This window comes from Capronia epimyces, assembly GCF_000585565.1.
Source record: "Capronia epimyces CBS 606.96 chromosome Unknown aczIQ-supercont1.4, whole genome shotgun sequence".
In the NCBI taxonomy this organism is placed as follows: domain Eukaryota; kingdom Fungi; phylum Ascomycota; class Eurotiomycetes; order Chaetothyriales; family Herpotrichiellaceae; genus Capronia; species Capronia epimyces.
The window spans coordinates 3,355,438-3,374,519 of NW_006912907.1; the positions used below are offsets into that span (position 1 = coordinate 3,355,438).

Here is a 19,082-nt window from a genome sequence, read left to right on the forward strand (position 1 = left end):
TCATCACTGAAAGCCCAGCATCGCGTCAGATGCTGAATCGAACAAAAGAGGGCTTGCACCGGGGATAATATGGCTGCGGCTAGCGACAAGGCTCGTTACTTTCTTGAGCAATCAGTGCCGGAACTGAAAGAGTATGAGCGAAAGAAGATCTTCAGTCGAGATGAAATCACCAGTATCGCCCGCAAGCGATCCGACTTCGAGCATAAGATTAACGCAAGAGGTTCTACGCCAACAGACTACGCTCGTTATGCAGAGTTCGAGATGAACGTGGATGCCTTGAGGCGTAAGAGGGTCAAGAGACTGGGGATCAAGTCGACAGCCCACAATGGCAAGCGGCGTATCTTCTTCATCTTCGACCGAGGGACACGGAAACATCCTGGTGATGTCGCCCTTTGGCTGCAGGCAATAGAATTCGCAAGGAAACAAAGAGCATACAAAAAACTGCAGGAGATATTTACCAGTGTCCTGCGGCTACATCCCACGAAGCCGGACTTGTGGATCTATGCTGCACAGTTTGCAATGGAGGAGAACGGAGACATGACGGAGGCAAGGAGTTACATGCAGCGAGGGCTGAGATTTTGCAAACGGACTCGCGCACTATGGCTGGAATATGCAAGACTGGAGCTCACCTACATTGCCAAAATCCACGCTCGACGAGAGATCTTGGGAATTGCAGACGGCCAACGCAGAGCTGCAGCGACATCCGAGGAAGAGGAAAATCTCCTGCAACTGCCCAAGCTGACGGCTATGGATATCAACCCGGATGTCGAAGGCCACGAAGCCGACAACTCGGCCTTGCAGAACCTGGAATCCACACCAGCACTGAGTGGTGCCATTCCCATTGCAGTGTTTGATGCTGCGATGGATCAATTTAGTGATCCTACCGTCGGGTACGACTTCTTCAACGCGGTCCTCGAATTTAACGACCTTCCGCCTTGTCGCAGGATCGCATATCACATTGCAACACGGTTGTCCGAGAAACACCCGCAGAGTTGGTGCAGTCAAGTGTGCCTCATTCAGCTCCCGCTGGTATCGCTGCCTCCTTCTTCGCCCGAGTTCCCCTCAGCTTTGAGACAGGCATTGGCACGACTCAAGGAGGCGCGTTCGGAAATAGACAGTCCTGAAACCTCGACCTGGGCAAAGACTTGGCTACAGAGGCTTCTCGAAACGCCTGAACTAGATCCAGCGATCAAGATGGTTGCAACTTCGGTCTTGAGATCATTCAACACCCCCGAGTTGAACGGTACAACGTGAGGTGCTGGGACGCCGTCCTTAGTCAATGAATCAATCCATATTACTCTTTGACCTTGACTGCTTCTTGCTTGAATGCAGCTTCTTTCTCTTTAATCTCGATTCGTTCTCTGCTGTTTGAAGCCTCTTGACCTTGTCCTTTTGATCCGCTGATGTTTCTCCCGGTATCGTACGGTTGTATATATCAACAATTTCCTGGACGAGCTTGCGAACGCATGTCTCCTTGTTGGCTTGCTGTTTTCGACTGTCATCCGCCTGTATCACAAGGCTAGACGAACTCTGCGCGTAGTATCGTGAAGCGAGGATACCTTCGTGCAAGACAGGAGGAATCAAGGGGAAGAGGCGGCTGATGGGAACGCGCAATTGTGCTTTGGAATTGACCCTGTCACAGTAAACATAAGATCATGACCACAGCGGAATGCGTAGGCCAGCCATACTTATTGACGTTCTGTCCGCCAGGACCGCTGGACCGACTGTAGGTCAATTCCCCAATATCGCGCAATGATTTTAGGGCGTTGAAATCCTTGAACCATTCCCGCGCCGCAGTACAATCAGGTTCACGAATCTCGGCCCTTGACGGATATGATCTCGGTGTAGGTTGGAACGGCTGAAGTCGGCCAGAAGACAGCAGAACGCTGGCACTTGGCCTTGTGGCCCATCGCAGCATCTGCAGACCAGCAATGCCCTTCCGGATCCTAGTAGGGCTCACCTAGGTACTCCGTACTCGGCTGCAAACAGTTCCTGTAGTAGCGGTGGTAGCACCAGGCACCTAGGTGCCAGGTAGTGTCTGTTTGAGTACCCAAAAGAAGGCGCAGGTCTCTGTCACGTGACTAGGCTCCCAACTTGCAGCAACTATTCTGGCCACCTCGAAACTTTTGTGTGTTTCTCTTCCAGTTCCCCTCCGGACCATTCGTTATGCTCGTTTCATTCCTTCTACCACCAGACAAACAATCGTATCTCTTCTCCTCTGACTCCCGTTCTCATTCTCCCGCTGATGACCAAGAGTTACTCTTGCTTAGCCCTCTTTCTCTCCTATTTCTGCAGTGATTCCACTGGACTGTCCTTGAGCCGTTCTCAAATTCCTCCATCGCCTTGCCCCACGTCGCCAGCCTCCCAGGCAAATCACCTCGCGTCGCCCTTTATGCATTGCGCCGCCTCAAGATGACTGAAACAAGCCCTCCTCCAGAAGCACAACGCTTCGGTAGATCTCAGACACCCGAAAGTCCGCGGCCTGTCCATTTACCTGAGCCTTCAAACATTCCTGTTCTGTTGAACCAAATGGACCCTGTCTTTAATGACACTGCGACCTATAACATCCCACATAACCAGACCTTCTCTCCTTATTCAGATTCTGCTCGCGTTGTGCATGAATCCAACTCTGGAGCACGAGACGCTGTCCAGAATTTCCTGCGAGGCGCAGAGGAAGAGAATGCTCGTCTCGAAAGTGGTGCACAGTTCCCAAACACAAATGGCCGAACTACGCGACATGACGCGACCATAGAGACCAATCTTCTTTCGGCCCTTGCAAAGAACTCTGCGCATCAAGCATCTGAGTCACATCCAACCCATTCCCAAGACATCTCCGATCAAACCCATACTGTCGCGCATTCGGGCAATGAATCCTCGACGATTGAAGCTAATGCCAATTCAAGCCATCGAGAAACTCCATTCCAGTCAGGTGCTGAAAGAAATTTCGAGCCAGAATCCAGCGTGAAGCCCAATACTCAGTCAGTCACAGGTGGAGTAGATTACCAGTCACTTCTCGACACCATTTCTCAATCTGCTTCCACTGCTCCTCCCGCAGACTCTGTTTCTGCCCCAGCCGCTGCTCCATCGCTTGTCGACCATGGATCTGCCCTTCCACTGCATCCAATCCCAGGTCTACCCCCAAAACCGCCGGTGCAAGCGAATCTTCCAGCGTCTCCCAGTTACCACGCGTTTCCTAGCTCCACAAGCGACTTGCGAGAACAATACCAACCCATGAGTCATGATGCTCTCCAGGCCAACGGCGCCGAGCCGTCTGCATCTGGGTCGGTACGATCCATGGTCCAGAGTGTCCCCACCCAAGCCCCGGGTTCTTGGGATCAGAATGCTGCAAAAGCGTCCCCAACAACCCATGAGGCCAGCTTTGTTGGTCATCCCCTTCAATCGGTGGAACTGTCGAGAGCAACCGATCCCAGTGAGCGTCCGTGGAGCCCAAGGACTCAGAGCCTGTATGACCAATTCCTTGAAGAGGAACGGCGATATGTGACAGAAGGCATATGGGATAGGTTCCCCGCGGGGTCTCGCTTGTTTGTTGGCAACCTTGCCTCAGAGAAGGTCACGAAACGCGACCTCTTTCACGTTTTCCACAAGTACGGCCGGCTGGCTCAGATCTCTATCAAACAGGCCTATGGCTTTGTTCAATACCTGGAGGCGTCGTCTTGTCAAGCAGCTCTCCAAGCGGAACAGGCGTCTGAGATCCGAGGACGCAAGATTCGTGGGTTTATCCGCCCTATGTGTATGGATTGCAGTAGCTGATTTGTTTTAGATCTGGAAATCTCAAAGCCCCAAAAGAACACGAGAAACGCGCAAGGAAACAAACGACGGCGCTCTCGCTCGCCAGACCGTGGAGCTGCGCGACAGAATGATCGACATGGCCGCTCCAACTTCAACGGTTTCCGAGAGGAGAGAAACAGGCGCGATGACTATCGTCCTGCACGGTCACCCTCTCCCAGAAACTTCCGCCCACGGGACGATTATCGTGCAAAGGCACCAAGTCCGAGATTCGGCATTGACGGAAGACAGAGATCTCCGTATTCTAGCACCTTCCCGCCGCAGCCTCCAACAGCATACGACGAGGAGGCTACTCTACCATTGCCTCGCAGAGACCCACGAGAAGTGCCAGACGTACAGCTCCTCATTCTTGAGCCTTCGGTCGCACAGAGCTTCATCAACTGGATAGAACAGGGATTCCGGGCCAAAGGTCTGCGAGCTTCGACCATTTGGCTCAGTCCTCGACTTCCTCTGGGAGCTGTCGTCAAAAGACAGATCATTGAGGGTGTCCAGGCCGTCGTGAAGCTGTCGCAGACTAATCAATACAACAGTAAAATCCCTCTGCAGGTTTTCGACAGGAGCATTGGAGCTTCAAATGTCAACTTCAATGAATATGTTGACCTTGACGTTCCAGTCGCAGCAGATATTGTGCTTCACGCACGACAAAAAGAACGAGGAGCAGTGCCGCCCACTCAAACTTTCCCACCGCCGCCTCCACCGCCGAGCTATCCACACGGGCAATATGGCCATCCACCATCTCAATTTCCGCCACAAGTGCCTCCGCCGTTCCCACAGCCACAGCAGAATCCGCCTCAGGTTCAGTATGCACAACAACCCCATTACCCAGCTCTGTTGCAAACAGTGGTCACCCCGACCTCCGCGCCGAATTTGCAGCAGCTGCTAGCGAATCTTCGACAGCCAGGAGACTCGCCGAGTTCCACGCCCCAAAGTGATAGACCTCCAGCAAACTTTGCGTCTCTTCTCGGCAATGTAGCCCGCACACACGGGCAAGGAGGGCAATTCTCTTCACAAGCTGTTTCCTCTTCACACCATCCCGCACAACAGCAACATTCGCCAACTTATGGTAGCGTTCCAGCTTATGGGGCAGGGCAGCAGCCACAGCAGCAAAATGTACAGAATATCATGGACACTCTCGCAAGATACAACCGATGATGACATGAAGACGACCCCAGCACCCCAGCATCAAGAAGCAGTCGATTTTATAATCGGTCAATGCGTTAAGGTACTAGATCCGATCTCGGACAGATGATGCAGCCATCCCGAGAGGGATACTTCGGTCGGTCAAGCATCTGGCGGCTAGACCTCATTTTTGCGATCCTCGCTGGGTACAAGCGCTTGAGCAACCCTATTGTGTATGCCAGAAGGCCCTAGGCCCATCCTGCTCAGAAGAAGTGTTTCTATATGTTAGTAGACATCGCTTCTTGATGCAATTGAAACCTGAGCACACTTCTAGATCATATTTTCCTGGACTCGGTTCACTCTCTAACTGCCCCCTTGCTAAGATTACATTCTATCAGGAGATATTTAAGGCTGTGGAAACCCTATCGACCTCTGGCTCGTTATATCTTACTTCCTAGCTTCCCCTGCGTGGAGACTTGTTCATTTTCATTTTCGAGCGTCTCGTTGACAAACTTGACCATGGCTGTCACCATGGTCGGCGGCACGTCATGACCAACACCCGGGTATACAATGTCTTCCAGATAGAGGCCGGCGCCCTCGAACCAACCTCCCTTGCCGATAGAATTTTTCAACCAGTCTAGGAAGGGTTTGCTGTGGGCGTAATTGACTAGCTTATCGCTGCCGCCGGAGAGGTTGAGGATACGCTTGTTGGCGAGACAGCGAGCCATGAGCGGCATCAGCCTCTCCTTTTCCTCGGGGGTGATTTCGTCGGACAAGTGTTCCTGGCCCGGCTGCCTGTTGAGGCCGTCGCGGGAATACCAGAGCAGGCCAGCAGGGTCAGATTTCTGGACGGCGTCGACCAGCGCGGGAGGGAAGTCGGCCGAGCCGAAGAAGTCTCGGCCGTGCGCGTGCAGCCAGGACTGGCGCTTGCTCAGCCTGGCGCGATCGCTCATGAGGCGGGCATAGTCCGGGCAGCCGATGGTGACGATGGCGGCGCTGATGCGCGGGTCGTGCATCACACAGTGCCAGGCGGCATGGCCGCCCAAACTGACTCCCAGGACCAGGTTCTGCACGATGCGCCGCTCGTTGTTGGGAAACACGTAGCCCGCCAGGTAGTCGAGCAAGAGGGACGTGTCGGCCGCGGTGCCGGCATAGCAGCTGAACATGTCGAGCGCGTGCTGCTCGTTGCCACTGCGCCAGGCTTCGTTGGCTGTCGCGCTGACTAGCCGCGTCCCATGGTTGCGCTGGTCGAAGCTGACTGCTATCAAGCCCTTTCCGGCCCCTTCCCCTTTCGCATGGTGCTGCCGCGTAGATCGTCGTTGGTTCCATTCCGTGATGAGGTGCGCCGCGAACGGCGCCATGCACGCTTGTGACTGTAGCCGCGGGTGGAGAAGCCAGAGAACAGCGACTTCGGTGGCCGATGAGGGCAGTTCGTTCAGCCCGAATACCGTCACCTGGAGCCCGGCCATGTGATGCTGGACCGCTGAGATCGGCTCCGGCACCGGGATGGAGTGGGCGGTCGACCCGGTGTTGGGGGCGCCATATGTATATGCAACCGGGTTCAGGGTGTTGTTCTTCGACATGCTCGCGGGAGGGGGAGCTAGCTGGAGCTGAAGCTGGCTTGGGTCGACGTTCAAGGCGATCGAGGATATTGGTGCTGGATGGCAGAAAGGCGGGTATAGGAAGACATGGCAAAGAAGCGACTTGCTATGTTGTTTGAACGGTATTGAGTAGAAGACGTACGGAGTACAGGTTACGGCTATGGTCTGTTATACTATGCGTTGAACCGCGGCTCGAATGTGAGAGTGGATTGAGGGGAAACGACTTTTTCGATCAAGATCTCCAACGAGCGTTCGGAGTGCTATTTCGGCTGCCCTGTCACGCGGTACTGTAGGGAGTATAAAGTCGTATATTCACATTAGAACTTGAAAAGATCCAAGTCTCTCGATTGCTAGCATATGACAAGACAATCCGACATTATCTTCTCGACGTTTTGGTGTACAAAGTAGCACGTATCAAATGCCCGGGGGAGAAACTGTACCCTCAGCTATATCGCCAGTCCCCTTCATCCTTATACCTTCCCATCACTCTCCCATTGCGCCTATCAACTCCTTAGGGCGTGTTTTCATATCATACATCACTCCTTGCGAGGCTTCTGAGTAGCACGACGAGCTGGACTTCTTGTCCTTGGATTCTGGTTGGATTTGGACTCTTTCACTTCGACTTTCGATGATAAGGTTGACACCGTCTGGCCTGAGACGGGATGGTCACTCATCTGTCATGGCCTTGGATTGGACGTTTGTGCCACCAAGAGGCGGTCTGGAGGCTGAGATTGTCTTGTTCGAAAGACTCCGGCATCCGCCTGACACTGTATGCGGCTCGTATCGCAAACTGGTAATCGGTTGGATTACTGCACTCAGGTCTTTGAGAGTGTGTGTATATCTTCATCTAGCTCATACTGAATGAAGCTGCCATCTCTTGCTGCAGACGAAATCCTCAGGAGAAACGCAGTGAACCCTTGACCCTCTGAATCAGTGATTGAATCCATGTCCGAGTCGGAGCCTCGTCCATTTCTTTGATCACATCATCGTAGTGGGTAGGCATGCTCTGCGGATTTCGCAAGTTGGCTGGCATTGGGTACGCCTTGAAGTATCGGTCTTCAAGCAAAGAATAGAGAGCGTTGATCTGCCGCATTTCCTTTGCCTCGTCGAACTGAGGAGTAGCTGGCGACACTTGACCTTCATTCGCTTTCACATTGGCCGTAGCGGCAGTGGGAGACGAGGCTTTCTGCAGGCGGCTTTGCATGACCTTCTGGAAAGAAATGTGTTCTGGACGCACTCGGTCGACAGGCCAGCGCTTGATGATCCGCGCCCAATGCTGTGCAGCGACCTAGAAAAAGGTGTCAGTTCTGAGTGGACGGACACGACACGATCTACGGAGGGAACATACCGATCGCCCAGTTGCCATGTTGTTTGAAGGCCGCTGGGTAAGGGTAGACAATTAGCTGTTGATTGTTGGCAGAGATACAGGGAGCATGGAGATTTCTTTGATCTGAGCACCGCGGCATCGACGCAGCTTGCGCATTATTTTTGGATGACGCTGGGATCAGGTGCAGCAGACTAACCCTGTTTGGTCGTTGCAGGTGGCCGTATTATTATTGTACAGGGGATACGGCGGAGCACAGGACTCGGCCCTCCCGCATCCGACGTGGCAAGGCACCTGACCGGGATGAAACTGCCCAGCGTCTGGCCATCGACGACGTCCTTCCACACCCTTCCCATCGCAATCGCTGAATTCCTGAATTCCCTAATTTTCTTCACCTCCTTGTTGCCGTCTCTCCTTCTTTTGGAGCGTCGCTCTTTCGAGTAGTGCAGAGAGGGGTTTCTCTTGCAACTGCAACTCCTGCGATGGCCCCTCAGCGATATGAAGCGGTACGTGTGATTAGGCTGACGAATCCTGTCCTTGTCTCCCTGAGCGTCGCTGACCATGTCTCTGTCTAGGTGAACTCACACGACGACGACGTTGATTCTCCTATCTCATCTGACCATCCCCATGGCATCCCTTCTTCACCTCCCCCTTCTTTCCGATCTCGAGCATCCTCTCCGACGTCTCGCCGCCTATTAGCAGCCCAAGATGGCCTATCCAACGAAGCCGATCAAGATCTGGCAGACACTTTTGATGATGGCGAGGGTTCCGATGCAGAAAACGATGGCGATGACAGACAAAGGTTGATGAGAGCCGATCCCGCCACCATAAGACAAGAAGGCACACCTCCGACGCCCTCTAGCCCTGCTACTCGCCAAGTACCGGCAATCGAGCGCAGAGTGACAGAACTCCCTGCTTCTAGACCATTGCCACCGTCTCTGAGAGCGACAGATGGTGTCTTTGCGAACCTGTCTGCCAAACCCGAGCGCGGTGAGCAAGTGGACGAAAAGCCTCCCGTAAGCGCCTCTTTCCCCTTTCTGCGATGATCTCGATACTGATTCTTCTCCAGTCATATGAACAGGCAGCCGCCGACGCCACTCCTCCTTATTGGGAGACCACGATTCTGGCACCTGGCATGTCGTCCGACGAGGTTTATGTCGACGGTCTTCCTGTCGGCTCGGTGTTCTCTTTCGTGTGGAATGGCATGATTTCCATGTCATTTCAACTCGTCGGATTTCTACTCACATATCTCCTCCATACCACCCATGCGGCCAAACACGGTAGCCGAGCTGGTTTAGGCTTAACACTGGTCCAGTATGGTTTCTATATGAGCGGCTCAAGCGACGGGAACCAGGATACTGGGAATCCCGGACAGTTTTCAAGTTCATCGCCGCCGGACCCAAACAGTCACAATTTCGACCCTGGTGCTGTCGATGGCTTAGACAACCAGGCAAAAGGTGGAATGGGTGGCTTCACAAGCGCCGACTGGATATCCTATGTTCTGATGATTGTTGGCTGGTTTATTCTCATACGGGCAGTTTCCGACTTCATGCGTGCGAGACGGCATGAGGCGTTGGTTTTGCAGAGTCCTAGTCGTGGTCTTCCTGTGCCGGTTGTTGCAGAGGGGGAGACCCCCGAGCAGGCAGCATAGCTGTGTCTTCTGAGGTTCTGCTCATTCTTCTGCCTGAGGTTTGTTTTCGAAGGACAGCGCCGGGATGTGTAAAGGTCTATCAATCGTGAAAATGAATGCAATGGGATACCGTGCGTATTACACGGCGGCGTTGGGTCCTCTTTCTCTTTTGGTCCGTGACCACTCGCGAAGCTTCTTCCCATTGATCTATCAATACGCCAGAATGGACTGTTAAGGCAAACATGCTATACGAGAACGATTCGCGTGATCCATGGTTCTACCTCAGACGTGCAACGACTCCTCTTCCGATAGATTGGCATAGTTTATCCACAGCTCCCGGTCCTACGGAATGCACTCGCCCTGGCTTGAATTTCTAGTCCTTGATATGCCCAAGAATTTGCACTGTGGCAACAAAGCTAGGTCCCCCGTGACAAATGAGCACGACCTTACCCTAGGCTGGCCCTGACGGACACCTAATGGGTCATGTCAATCTTGTTCTCGAGCTGCCTCTCGTCACGCAGCTTGGTGAGTCTTTCTAGCGCCTTCTCCAACGGGATGAGTTCGCCCATCTTCTGCGTGGCCGGATCGTCACGGTTGCGGATGTTGACTGTGCGGGATTCTTGCTCTTTGGCACCAACCACTGCAAGAAGTAGATAGATGTCAGTCTCTGTCATTTGCCTAACATGAAAGTCCGGCCAAGGGGAAAGGGAAAGGAAAAGGAAAAGGAAAAGGAAAAGGCAAAGTGGATGATTTGATAAGGAAGGGTCGAGGGGTGGTTTGCCTACCAAAAATAAAGTTGTATTGGGCCAGCTGGCCAGAACGGATTTTCTTCTGCAGGGTGTTTCCGCTGACGTCGATGTCGACGTACATCCTGGCCTTGTGGAAAATGGACTGGATCTCACGCACATAGTCCTCGGCCGCCTTCATGACGGGAATGACGAGGATCTGACGCGGAGACAGCCAAAAGGGCCACTTGCCGGCGAAATGCTCACACAGAATGGCAATGAAGCGCTCAAAAGAGCCGACAATGGCGCGGTGGATCATGACGGGGCGAGCCATGCCAGGAGTAAGGCCCTTGGCGTCACGCTCGGAGGAATGCGATTGCACAGCCTCGGCGCTCTCGCCGGTGCGGTACTCGAGCTTGAAGTTTTGGGGCCCTTGGAAGTCGAGTTGGATGGTGGCGCATTGGTACTCGCGCTTCAGGGCGTCGGAGATGGTCACGTCGATCTTGGGGCCGTAGAAGGCGCCGTCACCCTCGTTCAACTCCCAGTCGTTGCCGCGGAAGTTCTGGAGCGCCTGCTTCAAGCGCGCCTCGGCCGAGTCCCACTCTTGCAAGGTGCCCATGTAGCCTTCTGGCCGGGTGGACAGTTTGAACTTGAACGGGAAGCCGAACAGGCCGTAGACGTGCTCCATGAAGTCGAACAGGGCTTCGATCTCGGTCTGGACTTGCTCGTTGGTGCAGAAAATGTGCGTGTCGTCTTGCTGGAACTTGCGCACGCGGGTCAGGCCGGACAAGGCGCCCGAGGCCTCGTTGCGGTGCAGCACGCCAAAGTCGGCCACCCGCCACGGCAGTTCGCGGTACGAGCGCTCCTCGTCGCGGAACATGAGGCAGTGGCCCGGACAGTTCATGGGTTTGAGCGCGAACACGCCCTTGTCTTTGTCCTTGATCTCGGCGATGGGCTTGCCGTCGGCTTTCTGGTCGGTCAGAGGCATGGGCTCGGCCGAGTCGTCCTTGACCACCACGCGAAACATGTCGTCCTGATAGTGCTGCCAGTGGCCCGACGTCTTCCACAAATCCACGTCGTACATGTTCGGCGTCTGCACTTCCTGGTACCCGCGATCCCAGTACTGCTCGCGTAGCATTTGCTGTAGGGCGTTGAAGATACGAACTCCGTGGGGCAGGAGGAACGGCGACCCAGGCGACAATCGGCTAAACATAAAGAGCTTCTGCTGCTGGCCGATGAGTTGGTGGTCGCGCTTCTTGGCTTCCTCGAGAAAGTGCTCCCACTCCTTGAGCTGCTGCTTGCTGGGGAACGCCACGCCGTGGATGCGTTGGAGCGAGTCGTTGCTCTGGTCGCCCAGGAAATAGGCCGAGCTGTTCTTCATGATCTTGAACGATTCAATCTTGCGCGTGTTTTGGATGTGCGGACCCTGGCAGAGATCCACCAGCGTACCATTTCGGTAGACCGTGGAGGATTCGCCGTCTGGGACGAACTTCTCGATATAGTGCATCTTGTACTTGCTGTAACCGAACATCTTGCGCAGGTCGTCCTTCGAGACCTCAAGCCGTTCAAAGGCCTGTTTCTCTTTGGCAAATTTCTTAGCCCGGTTTTCCAGTGACGGCCACTCTGCCTCTCTCACAGAGTGGCCGGGCTCGAGGGCCATGTCGTAGAAGAAGCCCATTGCAGTTGGAGGACCGTGGGACAGTCGGCAGCCGTACTCGTGCTCCGCGCATTCACCCAGCACGTGGGCAGACGAGTGCCAGAAGACATCACGGCCTTCAGGCTCGTCGAAGGTGAGATAAGACACTTTGCTGTCCTTTTCGAGCGGGCGGTCGAGATCCCAGAGCTTGTCGTCAACCTTGGCGACCACAATCTGGCCGGCGCGCTCTTTGGGGACATTTTTCAGCAGTTGGCCTGGAGTGGTTTCCCACGCCTTGCCTTCAATCGTGGCTTCCTGGCCAGGGGCCGGGACCAGTTGGATCTGGATGGCAGCTTTGTCCTTACGGGCCAGTTCTTCGTCGCGCTGTTTCTTGAGTTGGTCGAAGAGTCGGTTCCTCTCCAGGATGAAGTCGGGCAACGACTTCGGTGCTTCACCGCCCGCGGGCGCTGCCTGGCTAGACATGTTTTTGGGTCTGCTAGGGACCTTTTTGCTTGAAGTTGGGCTGGTCGGTCGTTTTGAGGTGTGGGACTCAGGGGTCGATGACTCACGACCAGGGCCAGGCGTACCGTTCTCAGCCATATTCGAGCCTCTCAAAACACCCCAAAGATCATGCGGATTCAGACTCGCTTTCTTCTGATGGCTCATGATAAAGCTCCGCGGCAGAGTCGTGGAATAATTGTGGTGGCAGTGGGTACGGTGTCGAATTGAGGTGTCAGTCACGTGTTTGCCGAATCTGCATGCAACTCTGAACATCGGGGGAGCAAAACGAATAATTTTGTTTCTCCCCAGGAATCAGTCTCGTCGAAACCACAACCTTTTCTGCCAACAACACAAGCCGACAACAATGGCGTTCCGAGGCGATTCGCGCGGTCGTGGCGGATTCCGAGGTGGTGATAGAGGAAGAGGATCGTTTGGAGGGTTTGGAGGGAGAGGTGGAGGTAATTCAAGTCTCCGCGCACAACAATTTCCCTGCGCCAAAACGGACTGGACTGACATGGTGGTGCGCAGGACGAGGTGGCTTCCAACCGCAGAGTTTCGGTCCCCCTGCACAGGTGTTTGGTGAGTCTTGAGATGTCTCTGTCCCTGTTCACCGTTCACCGCTGACTTGGATGCAGAAATGGGCAAGTTCCTGCATGCGACCGAGGGAGAAATGGTCTGCGAGTCCGTCAACGCAAAGATCCCTTACTTCAACGCCCCGATATACCTGGAGAATAAGGTCCGCGGCCTCGTCCCTCCCTTTGCGACTCCTCTGACAGAAGCAGACTACGATAGGCAAGGTGGATGAGATCCTGGGGCCCATCAACCAGGTCTACTTTACGATCAAACCGCAGGAGGGCATTCAAGCCACATCCTTCAAATCTGGAGACAAATTCTACATTGGAGGAGACAAGTTATTACCGCTGGAGAAGTGAGTCGTGCGGTTGGCGCTGGAGGAAGAATTGTACTAAGATTTGACAGGTTTCTCCCCAAGCCTAAACCACCCCCAGGTAAGTCCCTGCACTTCGGTCAACTCAGGCACGCATCTAATATTCCTGTAGGTTCAGTCAGAGTCAAGAAGCCAGTAGGTGCCCGAGGCGCGCCTCGAGGTGGACGAGGATTCGGAGGTGGTGCTCCTAGAGGACGAGGCGCACCGAGGGGCAGAGGCTCTTTCGGCTCTTTCGGCGGTGGTGGTCGAGGCGCGCCCAGAGGAGGCAGCCGTGGAGGCGGTTTCTCGAGCGGACGAGGTGGCCCAAGAGGCGGCTCGCGAGGCCGGGGCAGGTTCTAGACATCTTGGTCTGGACGGCCAACCGTCTTTACTGAAGCATTGTCATTATTCCGGCGTTGAGGAGGATACCCATCAGAAAAGTATGGATAAGGCTGGGGATGGGAAGATACTACACTGTATGACAAGAGGTATTGCTGGGACAGAAGGGTGCCCTCTGGGCAAGTTATCCTCGATGCCTCTGTGCTCCGTACTCTCGTACTATCCGCACTATGTTAGTACGCATATGCAGCTGCAGCCGTTTTTCCTTTCGGGGGATTTGCTGCTTGGCACGTGACCAGCCAGTCCTAGTATCCGTACCTGGAGGCCGTAATTGAAATTGCATGCACCATGACGACAAAATTGTGGCTCGTCATCAAGCGACGTGGCTGCGCCCTGTTTCTCCGACCAGGAACGTAACTATTGCTCTCTATCCCGTATTCTCACCTCCCAGGTACCGCGGTCCCTCTGATTTCTCCCTGTCTATATCACACCCTTCGTTACCTCCCGTCGCTGTTCTGCATGAATTTCGTCGTCTTTGAGCCACTCTACCCGCGTTCACTCTACTCAGAAGTCTGCGGCCATGTCACGAAGAGCCGGTGCGACCACTGCCGGTGAGAAAGAAACCTCTGTCGAACCAACAAACAACAGTCAACAGAAGCAAGCAATGCTGTTAGCTCAGGACACCGGCCATTTCAGCATGATCAGGTAGTTGCATCGGTACTGGTGATGTGGACTTCGAAACTGACGCGCGACGTTAGGGCATTGCACCTGGCTGATCTGATCACCGAGATGAACGGTGAGTGCGCCGAATATCATTCCGCAGGGATAATATGCTGATTGATGACCAGGTTTCTGTGGCTGTATGTGCCTCGTCCACGTCCCTTACGCTCGCATTCGCATCTAATTTTTGTGGTCCAGTCATGTCTATACTTTTCTCCATGCGATACTGTCTTTCCGATCCTCAAGATGTCAACAAGCTTTGGTTTGCGTTCGCACTCATGCCATTCGGACTCTTCTTCGACTTCTTCGATGGCAAAGTCGCACGGTGGAGGCAGAAGTCTTCGCTGATGGGGCAGGAGCTGGATTCACTGGCTGATCTGGTATGCATGACACAGTATCACTTATTCTCAGCGACGGCAACATCTGATAGACAACTGTGTAGGTCTCTTTCGGACTAGCTCCTGCCGCCGCGGCCTTCGCCATAGGATTTCGCACCAATGTTGACCAGTTGTTCCTGACCTTCTACGTGCTCTCCGGATTGACGAGATTGGCAAGATTCAATGTGACAGTCGCCATGCTCCCTAAGGACAAGACTGGAAAGTCTCAGTACTTCGAAGGCACACCCATCCCCTTCGCCTGCCTGACCAGCTCCGCAGTCATGGCAACATGGACCTTCCTGGGGCTGATACACGATTCCTTGCCGTTGGGGACGGTCTTGCCGGGGACTTTGCTCGAATTTCACCCGGTTGGCCTCCTGTTTATCATCAATGGCTGCCTGATGGTCAGCAAGACGCTCCACGTTCCGAAGCCGTGATAGGATGGGGCAAGGGCGCGGGCGCCGGGTTGAGAAAAGGGGTTTGGAAACGAATTGACGACTGGGGATCAAGACCATTTGTGGGACCTCGTCTAACCCGAACTTTACACGGGTGACTGGCTATGATACAAAAGACGACTTTGTAAAAGAACAGACAGGCAAAGTAAAAGTATGCAATTGGCAAGACAAGCAAAGAACAGACCGGGCTGCTTCCGGCTTCACTTAATCGCTGCGCCGCACTGGCCTCCACGTGTTGATCGCTTGGTAGCGTAGTCTGGTGTTGGTGCTCAAGATCTCATGCAATGTCCAGTATTTGCTTATGTCGAGTCATCTATCTAGCACAACACCGGCTCCAGGGTAGGTTTGGACGGTCTGGTAAAGTACCCGGCCACCCGAGATATCCTTGTTCCTCAGGAGGTCTGCCTCAGCAGCATCAGCATTCCGACAAACCGAGCCTCGCGGACGAAATCGAACCCAAAACCAATGCATTCATTTCGTGCCACGTTAAAAAAAAACCAAAACCTGCTTTGATGCATGATGCCAGAAAACCAAATAAACCCGGTCAATCTCAATCCCCTCCGTGACTCATCAGGTCCATCTCAAGGCATATATATATTAGTAGGTCACCCCAGACATCCCTTCGGCCAGCCCAAGCTCCCATTTTGGGCTGGCAATGTACAACTTGTGCCCTTAATTGTTTCCTGCACAACATGACCAAAGTGGGCGACTCTGCACGCAATCGGTCGCCAGAATTCTATGAATGCAACGATTGGATCTATCCGCCCTGCAAGACTGAGCGCGGAGTACATACAAACCTCTTCAGTAACGTGACATTCCCTCCTTTGTTGCATCCATGAAGCTGAGCGAAAGCGCAGGATCCATATCGAAGCGCTCAGCCAAACCGTGAGGGACTTGGTCGATTTGTTGAGACGTTGGCGCAAACACGAGCAACGAGGGATGGCCCTGTCGCAGTCAATGCAATGTGGGTCGGAGGACTGGACCAAAGGTCAACTGGTCCAACCCCATTCGCCATACTGCCACATGTAGAAGGGATCGTCTGTGCTTGGGGGTTGCGAGGAGGGCTGACCGGGATTCGCAGCAACATCGATGGAAGAAGGAACATTCGGATTTGCAAATGGGGGTTGAGTTGAAAAGGACCCATAGAATTGCGGCGGTTCGAAGAGCCCCTCTTGAACAGGTGCCGGGTCTGTTTGTCCGTTGGTGTAGAAGTGCTGCGAAGTTGTCTGGCTAGGGGTGGACAAGGGACTTCCACCAGCCGGCGCGTTGTGCATATAGGAGCGAGGTTGTTGTGCCACACCCGAAGGCTGAGGTCCCCCTTTACCATACTGTTCCGTGGGCGCTGCAGCCAACCTTGCCCTTGCGTTCTTGACGTGATCTCGTACGATGACGAGGATTTCACCAATAATGTCACTGATGAATATCACCACGGCCACGTCGTCGGTGATTGTCGTCCTACTTAGCCGATTGAGGATTCCCTCCATCAATGCCTGGTCGTCGTCCGCCCTCGGATCCAGCGGATTCTGCAAAATGTTTGTGAACAGGAAGAGAAACGCCATGATGGGGAAGTAGGGGGCGACCCAAATCAAGCTGTTGTGCGGGTCACTGTAGCTATCCAGATACTCGATCGAGAGATATAGGACGGACCGGGCTGAAGCTAGACAGAGCGCGTGCGACGATTGAATTCGAGTATTCGCCCACGCTCTATCGGAGGGACTCGCGGACTCGGCGGAATCATCATCATCGACCATTTCCGCTTCGGCGGTCCATAGCTCTTGGATGGCATTCGCACGATGGATGGCCGCTAGACAGTGATAATATCCACAGTGAAGGACAATGATGGGAAACCGGGTTTCAAGGACGCACTGTATGCGATGTTCGGGCCGGATCTCCTCTGGGAATTGATCCTTCCATTCCTGAAGCTCTGCGTCAAGGTTGCCAATCGACTTGAGTCGCTCGCTCGCGGTCTTTCCGCGTGCATCGGTGCGGTAGAGTTGGCGGTAGGTCTTGCTCTGGATGACAGCCAGACCGCACATGCTCTTAAACGCATAGAACTTGCGATTGTCCTTGGTCTTGAAAGATACGGGGATCGCCAGGTCGTTGTACACTCGACTCAAGGCGGCTTCGAGCTGGATGTCGTTGTCATCGATGGCAGAAGGCCGACCGATCCGGAAAGACAGGTCCTTTTCGAGAATGTACAGGACCCAGAACACTCGTTGGCGCTGTTCGAGATCGGCCTTCGATAAACCAAACCCCTCAAGCCACTGGTGCAGACCTAGAGTAGTAGCAAGTCGTGCGGCAGTGCCTATGATAGTGAAAGCCCCCTCGGGGTTCATAATGGCTTGCATGACGAAGGCCTGGCCAACGGTTAGCACAATGACTCCCAGCATGGTGAGGATGAAAATGAGAATGGCTACCATTGCGATCATCGCCTGCACCGCCATGAGATCTGGATCCGCGAAGAAGACATTCAACAGGACAGAACAAGCGTTCTGTAAGAACTTGGTAGCCATCTCCGGCATATTGGTGGAATTGTAAGGATCGCAGATGAGCACATTCGTCGACACCAAATCTGTGGCCGTAATACATCCGATGGAGAGCACCGCGTTAAACAAGGCAAACCAGGACTTTTTCAAGGAGCCGTCCCCCCCATTATACTGTCGTTCAAAGTATACCCAAAACTTTTGCCGGTCGATAAGCGGGAATGAAACATTGAAAAAGTCAAAGTAATCTACTCCCACGTTACTCGTTGCGGTGAACTCAACAGAGAGGACACTCACGATTGACGAGGTGGATGGCAGCTTCCTTCGACGGGAGGTTGTGTTTGACGGATGTCACCTCATTCCATTGGTCGCCGAGTCTGGATGAGGGCCATAAAATCCCATTACGCTGGAATTTCAGCAAGACTCCTCTCATTCTGTTCGACCCAGTCTTCTTCTCGATCCAGGCCAGGCCTCGCGGTGAAAGGATAGACAATCCAGAAGCCACGCCTATTCAGACAGAGATGTTCAGAATAAACCCATAGAATGATGCCGGCGCCAAATCAATATCAATGGTCTTTGCCTACCGATATATTTTTCCGACCCGGTCTCATTGATGACTAGATTGGCGAGTTGTCCCTCAATCGGGACGGGCTCGGGTGGCCTCACACTCTGTGGCTTCCTGCCTTGCGCCGCTGCGGCTGCGCCACGATCTGGAATGGCCGACTGGAGCAGCGATTCCATACGGTCGATACGAGACTCTATTGAATGCAGAAAGTCGGCTCTGCAACGATCCAGCACATTACAGATTAGCGAATAGTGCTGTTGTGGGGACTTGGCTGGGACGGTACCTCTTCATCTTATTCACCTTTCTGGTCATGGGAGTGACGACGCATTGGACGCCTCGTGGCCGGCAGTTGGAGCACGAATTACCCTGCCTATCACATTTTGTCTAGACAGATGGATGCATTAGTACTGATTCACCCGCCGTACTGAAAGGACAGCAACCCAACACTATTCTTCCAATTCCGTAGGCTGCGCACAGGCACAGGGGGGCGCCCATGATGTGTTGGCAGCCCCAAGCATCAAAAACGGCACCGGGAGATGAAGGAGATGAAGGAGATGAAGGACCTACGGCCCCTGGTAGTAATGCAACTTGGGACGACTTACTTTCATACGCCTGCATAAGTCACACGACAGCCGTCCTCCTGTCCGTCGTGGATCGGGCCTTGTCGAAGACACCGACATGTTTCGGTTGGCATGAGCGTCCACAGACAGGGGTGGAATGATTCTTTCTTGAGAGGGATGCTTCGGACAACAGTAGGGATTGTTGACGGGGAGCGAGACCTCTCTGAGGTAATCCGAGGAGACTCTGACTCTGTTGGTGGATGACGTGACTCACTGTGTAAGCTCGACAGCTCGACGGCTCAACAGCTCGAGAGC

General features: G+C 53.9%; 10 protein-coding genes across 10 annotated transcripts; 5 read left to right on the forward strand and 5 right to left on the reverse strand.

Annotated features, from left to right (window-relative positions):
• Positions 1-69: 69 nt before the first annotated feature.
• A1O3_05858 (uncharacterized protein) lies at positions 70-1,254 on the forward strand (the record flags this gene model as incomplete). Its single annotated transcript, XM_007735978.1, has 1 exon — positions 70-1,254. The coding sequence occupies one exon, from the start codon at positions 70-72 to the stop codon at positions 1,252-1,254; it is 1,185 nt and encodes a 394-aa protein (XP_007734168.1).
• Positions 1,255-1,284: 30 nt separating this feature from the next.
• A1O3_05859 (uncharacterized protein) lies at positions 1,285-1,918 on the reverse strand (the record flags this gene model as incomplete). The annotated part of the gene is made up of 2 exons (XM_007735979.1): positions 1,285-1,633; positions 1,689-1,918. 2 exons carry the CDS (start codon positions 1,916-1,918, stop codon positions 1,285-1,287), a joined length of 579 nt encoding a protein of 192 aa, XP_007734169.1.
• A 494-nt stretch (positions 1,919-2,412) lies between these two features.
• A1O3_05860 (uncharacterized protein) lies at positions 2,413-4,959 on the forward strand (the record flags this gene model as incomplete). Its single annotated transcript, XM_007735980.1, has 2 exons — positions 2,413-3,730; positions 3,782-4,959. The coding sequence occupies 2 exons, from the start codon at positions 2,413-2,415 to the stop codon at positions 4,957-4,959; spliced, it is 2,496 nt and encodes an 831-aa protein (XP_007734170.1).
• Positions 4,960-5,366: 407 nt separating this feature from the next.
• A1O3_05861 (uncharacterized protein) lies at positions 5,367-6,509 on the reverse strand (the record flags this gene model as incomplete). Its single annotated transcript, XM_007735981.1, has 1 exon — positions 5,367-6,509. The coding sequence occupies one exon, from the start codon at positions 6,507-6,509 to the stop codon at positions 5,367-5,369; it is 1,143 nt and encodes a 380-aa protein (XP_007734171.1).
• A 913-nt stretch (positions 6,510-7,422) lies between these two features.
• A1O3_05862 (uncharacterized protein) lies at positions 7,423-7,893 on the reverse strand (the record flags this gene model as incomplete). Its single annotated transcript, XM_007735982.1, has 2 exons — positions 7,423-7,815; positions 7,876-7,893. 2 exons carry the CDS (start codon positions 7,891-7,893, stop codon positions 7,423-7,425), a joined length of 411 nt encoding a protein of 136 aa, XP_007734172.1.
• A 440-nt stretch (positions 7,894-8,333) lies between these two features.
• A1O3_05863 (uncharacterized protein) lies at positions 8,334-9,502 on the forward strand (the record flags this gene model as incomplete). The annotated part of the gene is made up of 3 exons (XM_007735983.1): positions 8,334-8,357; positions 8,427-8,867; positions 8,921-9,502. The coding sequence occupies 3 exons, from the start codon at positions 8,334-8,336 to the stop codon at positions 9,500-9,502; spliced, it is 1,047 nt and encodes a 348-aa protein (XP_007734173.1).
• A 452-nt stretch (positions 9,503-9,954) lies between these two features.
• A1O3_05864 (threonyl-tRNA synthetase) lies at positions 9,955-12,508 on the reverse strand (the record flags this gene model as incomplete). Its single annotated transcript, XM_007735984.1, has 2 exons — positions 9,955-10,121; positions 10,267-12,508. The coding sequence occupies 2 exons, from the start codon at positions 12,506-12,508 to the stop codon at positions 9,955-9,957; spliced, it is 2,409 nt and encodes an 802-aa protein (XP_007734174.1).
• A 472-nt stretch (positions 12,509-12,980) lies between these two features.
• A1O3_05865 (H/ACA ribonucleoprotein complex subunit 1) lies at positions 12,981-13,275 on the forward strand (the record flags this gene model as incomplete). Its single annotated transcript, XM_007735985.1, has 2 exons — positions 12,981-13,091; positions 13,123-13,275. The coding sequence occupies 2 exons, from the start codon at positions 12,981-12,983 to the stop codon at positions 13,273-13,275; spliced, it is 264 nt and encodes an 87-aa protein (XP_007734175.1).
• A 1,058-nt stretch (positions 13,276-14,333) lies between these two features.
• A1O3_05866 (phosphatidylserine synthase) lies at positions 14,334-15,141 on the forward strand (the record flags this gene model as incomplete). Its single annotated transcript, XM_007735986.1, has 4 exons — positions 14,334-14,403; positions 14,456-14,467; positions 14,526-14,707; positions 14,770-15,141. 4 exons carry the CDS (start codon positions 14,334-14,336, stop codon positions 15,139-15,141), a joined length of 636 nt encoding a protein of 211 aa, XP_007734176.1.
• Positions 15,142-16,148: 1,007 nt separating this feature from the next.
• On the reverse strand, positions 16,149-18,383 carry A1O3_05867 (uncharacterized protein; the record flags this gene model as incomplete). Its single annotated transcript, XM_007735987.1, has 3 exons — positions 16,149-17,890; positions 17,940-18,149; positions 18,227-18,383. 3 exons carry the CDS (start codon positions 18,381-18,383, stop codon positions 16,149-16,151), a joined length of 2,109 nt encoding a protein of 702 aa, XP_007734177.1.
• Between the last annotated feature and the right edge of the window lie 699 nt (positions 18,384-19,082).